Source organism: Myotis brandtii, unplaced genomic scaffold (genome assembly GCF_000412655.1).
Source record: "Myotis brandtii unplaced genomic scaffold, ASM41265v1 scaffold51, whole genome shotgun sequence".
In the NCBI taxonomy this organism is placed as follows: domain Eukaryota; kingdom Metazoa; phylum Chordata; class Mammalia; order Chiroptera; family Vespertilionidae; genus Myotis; species Myotis brandtii.
The window spans coordinates 3,005,031-3,011,611 of NW_005369442.1; the positions used below are offsets into that span (position 1 = coordinate 3,005,031).

Sequence of the window (6,581 nt, forward strand, 5' to 3'; positions counted from 1 at the left end):
CACACACGGGTCTCTGGCTTCTGTCTCTAGGGTGGAGCGTGCTTGTGGGCCCCTGGGGTGTGTCACGTCGCCTTGGCAACCAGAGAACCTGCAGGGAGGGGGCGGGGACGGGGCTCCCCCACCGGCCTCTGCATCGGGTGGGCTGGGGCAGGGCGCGGGCGGTAACTCATCCTTCTGCCATCGCGTCCAGGCCAACAGCGACCCAGCTAGGGCCGGCGCCCCGCGCAACCGGAGCTTCCTGGGCCCCCATGAAGAACCAAGAGTTTTTGGGTTCATCGGAGCTATCCGATGGGCATGATACGACAGAAATATCCACTAGCTCGAAAGCTTCCCAGGCACCGTTAGTAGAAGGCCTCCTGACAGCGCTTGACGAACAGGAGCCGGAGCCGGACCCGGAGCCCCAGCCGGAGCCGGAGCCGGGGACGGAGCCGGGGACGGAGCCGGAGCCCAAGGTGTCGGAGGCAGCCGATGAGCAAGGCCAGCTAGAGGAGAGCGAGGAGATCCCCGAGCCCTCCGAGTCCTATGAGCCATACATACTCTGTGAACCCTCTGACCTCCACGTTCACGATGCTCCCTACGAACCCTACGACAACGACGAACCCTATGATCCCTACGAGCCTTACCACTACGAGCCCTACGAGCCCCAGGAGCCCCCAAAGCTCCGTGTGCCCCCTAAATCCAAGGGCTCCCGCAAGGCCCACAAAGCTGAGCTGCCTCACGGCGCCGCCATGACGATCGCTCCGACTCCGGGGACCAGAAACCTGCCGCGGACTTCCCTGACTTACCCGAGCGGTAGGTGTGGGGGCCCCTCCAAGGCACTGAGCAACTCGGCCAAACCTAAAACGGGGGGTCCTCATGTGGAAATTTGAACGCTCCTTTTGTTTTAAAGGAAGATGACTTTTGTGCCATTCACCTACTTCTGTTCCTGGGGGGAAATTGAGACTAGTCCCCAGAGAAACGGAATCGCTTGTCTCTGCTCCCTCCACCTGATGACCTCCTAGCTGTCTTGATTATCCATCGTTGCTTCTTTTTGAAGCCCTTCGCAATTCTTCTCTACAGTTAGTTACTGCATTCCTCTGGGTTGCCCCTTTGAACATGACCTCTGTTATAGCACTTGAGAATTTGTATTTCATCATTATGTTTCTCCCCAGCTAGAGGGATCATTAAAGAGAGGATATTTTTGTCAGTGTTTGGCACATGGTGACAATCAAGAAATGCTTAGCTATTATATTGTGAAAGTTGTAGTAACAAAATACTCACGGAGCAAGTAGTCAAAGAGTACATTTACCAAGTAAATGCTTACTATATGCTCAATCCTCACCAAGTTCACAGGGTAGCAGGGCTGATGGGACTTGGGTGTGAGCATCCTTTGCTCTGATCACACCAGCTCACTTCTGACCTCTCGATGATGACCCCACCCAAAGCAATTAAATCTCATATTCTTCTTGACTCCTCTTTATCAGCCTGGATTTTATGGCCTATTGTTCCAGTTGCTCACATAATCTATCACCCCACTGGCTCTTTGGCAAACCACCATACTTCTCCTGGCAAAACCCCAACCCTGGTTAACCCCAACCACCCACCTTCTGCCTACACCTGAGCAGGTGACTACTGCTGTACGAAATTCCATAATCATATTGTGTGCTTCTATTTCCGTTTCATGACCACTAATCACAAGTGGTCACTTGGCACTACCTAGCAAACCCACTTTATTCACCTAGTTACTTCTCACTCCTCCATCCTTCATACCTTTGACTCTCAAACAGCTGAAGATCTTGAAGGAGAGACATATATCATTTTATACTCCATGGTCCACCAATGGAATTACTTATTCCTTTGCAAATATCCTTAACTCCCTTGCCAATTCTTGTCTGCACTTGGAAAAACAGATGATGACAACAAAAAAACAACTATTCTGATCTTGAAATTCATGATCTCAAACTTAGAGGTAGGCTCTCGGTGCTGCTTGGCAATCATACTGCATGTCCCTAGTCAGCTCATTTTCCAACACAGAAACTATCAAACTACCAGCAACCTGTCTATGCACTCTAGCTTTTCTCCTGTTAATAATGGATGAACTGTTTTTGTTCCTATTCAAGGCCAATCTCCCAACCTGTAAGTTGGATCCCATCCCATCCAACTTTAAGCTGCCTTTCTCCTAAAATTAGCCTTCTCTCTCCTGCATCATTTTATTCCTCTCTCTACTGGATCATTCCCATCAGCACATGTACATGCAATAATAACTCCTATCTTAAGCAGAAAAACAAAACAAAACAAACTTCCCTTAACCCCATGTACTGCTCCAGGTACCACTTCTTTAGAGAAAAATTTCTCAAAATAGTTGTCTATAAGTCATTATTTCCATAGCCTCTCTTCCCATTTTCTTGAGAACACCCTGAAGCTTTCATCTCCTTTATTTAGCGGAAGTGGCTCTTGTTGAAGTCTCAATGACCTCTGCTTTGCCAAATTCAATGGTTCATCCTTCATCCTCATCTTACTCACTTGACACACATTACCTCTTTCTTGGAAGTCTTTCTTTATTTGACTTTGGGGTTAACCACTGCTTTCATTGTCATCAGACCTCATCAACTATTCCTTACTCAGTTTCCTTTGCTTCTATTCCCAGACTTTAGGCGAAAGTGAGTGAGGGATCAGGTTTTTTTTTTCAGAGTCTTTAGAACTTTCCTTGTTCCCTGAGTTATGTCATTGGTTTCATGGCTCTAATTATATGCTGGTAAGTTCTCAAAATATCTCTAGCCTCAATTCTTCCTTAAACTCCAGAGTTTTATAACCAATTGCTTAACGTAACTAGTAAGCATGTAAAATTTAATGTGTCCATATCTGAAACTCTTACTTCTGCACCCGTTTGTTCTTCCCCCATTGTTCCCCATTTTAGCAAATGTTACCCCCATTCATTCATCCAGGTGCTCAGGTTGAAAGCCTTGAAGTCATTCTTGATACCTGTTTTACTCTTACAGCCTGCCTCCAAATGATGAGCAAATCCTAATTTTGAAATATATCATGACTATGGCCATGTCTTAACATCTTAAACCAATGTCATTTTAAAATAATTTCTTTTTATTGATTTCAGAGAAAGGAAGGGGGAGAGAGAATGAGAGAGAGAAACATCCGATACCCGCAATCTGGGTATATGCCTTTTGGTGTATGGAACGACGCTCCAACCAACTGAGTCACACCAACCAGGGCAAACCTTTATCATCTTTGTAAGTCACTATCTTTTGCTTGGTCCACTGCAATAGCTTCTACTCTTGCCCCATTCTCCCTCCACCTTCCCATCCCAGTTTATTGTACATATACTAGTAGTGGTCACAGGGATCCCTTAGAACAGTGGTTCTCAACCTGTGGGTCGCGACCCCTTTGGCGGTCGAACGACCCTTTCACAGGGGTCACCTAAGACCATCCTGCATATCAGATATTTACATTACAATTCATAACAGTAGCAACATTACAGTTATGAAGTAGCAACGAAAATAATTTTATGGTTGGGTCACAACATGAGGAACTGTATTTAAAGGGCCAGAAGGTTGAGAACCACTGCCTTAGAACATAAATTATATGCAACTTTCCTGCTTTATACTCTTCAGAGAGGTTTCTCATTTTACATTGTTTGTAATCTAAAATTCTTAGCAGGTCTACAAGGCCCCACATGATCTGGCCTCTGCCTGCCTCCCCAATCTCATATGCCATCACTCTCCCCACCATCACTGCTCTTCAGCCACGTGGGCCTCCTTGCTTCCACCTCACAATCATTTCATTTGCTCTTCACTCTACCAGGACACACTTTCCTCAAATATTTGTCACCTCCTTATAAAGCTGTATCAGATCACTCTGCTCATTTTCTTTCTTTTTATGTGTGTGACTTTAAAAATATGTATTTTTATTGATTTCAGAGAGAGGAAGGGAGTGGGAGAGATAGAAACATCAATGGGAATCATTGATTGGCTGCCTCCTGCATGCCCCCTACTGGGGATCAAACCCACAACCCGGGCATCTGTCCTGACTAGGAATCGAACCATGACCTCCTGGTTCATAGGTGGACACTAGGCCGGCCCGCTCCGCTCTGTTCATTTTCTTTAAAGCACTTATCTATTTGTTTCCACTTACAAATGTATTTGTTTAAGCTGTCAGAGGGCAGGACTTTTTTGCTTTTGTTTTTCCTTTTTTTATTATTAAGGTATTACATATGTGTCCTTATCCCCCCATTGCCCCCCAACCCCCCCCCCCCTTATGCCCTCACCTCCCTGTTGTCTGTGTCTATTGGTTAGGCTCATATACATGCATACAAGTGAGGGCAGGACTTTTATGTTTTCTACTGTTTCATCCTCAGTGCCTAAAGTGGTGCCTGGAACAAGTAAGGACTTAGCATTTATTGTTGAATGAAAGTTCTCTTCATTCAGCTTCTGTGTTACCAAATCCAATGGTTCCTTCTCTATTGTTAGGGTTGTTAAGATTAAATGCATTAATACCAGTAAAGCATTTAAAACAGACTGTGGTACATGGTAAGTGCTCAGCAGATGTCAGCCGTTATTATTAGCAGTGTTGTTGTTATCTTACTTGACCTCTTGGCAGCATTTAATACAATTGACTATCGACCTCTTTCTCTTGGCCTCTATGACATCACAATCTCCCAGTTTATCACTGACCTGACTGGTTGCTGCTTCTCATTTACTGAGCCCTCCCTGTTCTCCTGAACTCTTAAAGGGCTGGATCCTGACCCTTTTCCTTTTTATTTTCACTTTCCCCCCTTAGGTGGTCATATCTATAATTATGGCTTTAAATAGCATGTTTATGCTGCTGCCTCTTAAATATATGTTCTTGCTGTACTCTCGCTTCTGAGCCCTACACTTATATATTCAACTGCCTATTGGACATCTCCATTTGGATATATCATAGGCATCTCAAATGTAATGTATTTTGAGACAGAAATCTTGATTTTCCTCCTATTCTTGTTTCCTCCTCAGTCTTTTAGCTAGGTGCTTGCAGAAAATGGCATCCAATTGCTTAAGCCAAAAAAAAAAAATCTATTTGTCCCTGGTTTCTCTTTCTTCACCCTCAAATCCAATGCATCCAATGCAAGTTCTGTTCATTTTCTCTCTAGAATATCTCCCAAATTCATGCATTTCCACTGCTAATTCTTGCCTCCCAATTACGGTCATTTCTCTCCTGGATTTCTACATTAGCTTCCTGAGCAGTCTCCCTGCTTCTACTCTTTTCATATGCAATCTCTTTGCTACTGCAGCCAGAGTGGGCATTTTAAAACCTCAATCAGATCACACCTTTCACTCACTATACAGCCCTTCCTATGATTTCCCATTCCTCTGCAAAAAGTTTGCGTTTATCCAAAGAGGCGTAGTTCTGCTCACTCTGCCCCAATCATAACTGACTTCTTTTCTGTTCCTCTGAAAGACCAATCTGAGTTTTGCCCCTGCTTCACAATCAGCACGTGTGGTTTCTCTCCCTAGATGCATATTGCTTTCCCCGAGTCATCTCATGGTTACTTCCTCAGCCCATAAAGGTTGAGCTTTTTAAAAGGTTGGCAAGCCTACCATTTAGCGGGCCTTCAGTGTCATACTGCCTAAAGTGGCCCCCCAAAAGTAGCTTGATGAGACTCGCTCTAAAAATTTTTCAGCCTGACTGGTGTGGCTCAGTGGTTAAGCATTGATCTATGAACCAGTAGGTCACAGTTCAATTCCCGGCCAGGGCACATGCCCCCAGTAGGGCACATGTAGGAGGCAGCTGATCAATGATTCTCTCATCATTGATGTTTCTGTCTCTCTCTCCCTTTCCTTTTCTCTCTGAAATCAATAAAAAACTATTATTTTTAAAAGAGTTTTCAGATCTGCTTTAGAAAACACCACTTTAAAGTTTTCTATCCTCTCAATTTGTCTACCAGATTTTCCTTGTTAAAAATTCCAATAAGTCTTTATGTTAATTCCCTTAATAAAGCTCAAATAAGCATCAGGCACATTTATATAACATTTACATAAAATAGTGTGAACATTAAGCAATATTTAGTCAACATGTCACCATGCCCCTGCTCACTCAATAAAGATTTCTTCCCCATCGAAAGTTTCCTGAGCATCTACTACGGACGGCACGCTTCTGTGTCCCGTGGGGTAGAAAGATGCCTGAGACATGGCAGTTTGGTTGCATACAAAGTTTTGAAATTTATATTGTAGACTAGGTGCCACCATTCTATCACCTTACTAGTGTATCATCACCTAATCACTGTCGCTGTTAAACTTTATTGAGTGCTTACTATGTTCAAGTTGTAGGCCCTGAGCTGTAGATGAGTAAGGCATGGATCCTAGCTTTGAAGGACTGTCAGTGTGGCTGGGGAGGCTGCACACTTCCATAGCAATAACACATCCATAGCATACAAAGTCAAGTTGACTGGTTATCCTATACGACATTCACTTCCCTTTTCTGAGTTAAATGGCAGTACTAACTTCTTTGTTTAATTTATTTTAATTTATTTTTTATTTTTGTAAATTAAATCTTTATTGTTCAGATTATTACATTTGTTCCTCTTTTTCCCCCCATAACTCCCCTCCACCCAG

The 6,581-nt window shown here is 44.0% G+C and overlaps 1 protein-coding gene across 1 annotated transcript in view; it reads left to right on the forward strand.

The window, feature by feature from the left end:
• The first annotated feature begins 248 nt into the window (after nucleotides 1–248).
• Nucleotides 249–6,581, forward strand: part of THEGL (theg spermatid protein-like) — a 51,950-nt gene continuing 45,617 nt past the window's right edge. The window contains exon 1 of the mRNA XM_005877188.1: nucleotides 249–792. Coding sequence (XP_005877250.1) covers nucleotides 249–792 — 544 coding nt within the window. The remainder of the gene's footprint in view (nucleotides 793–6,581) is intronic.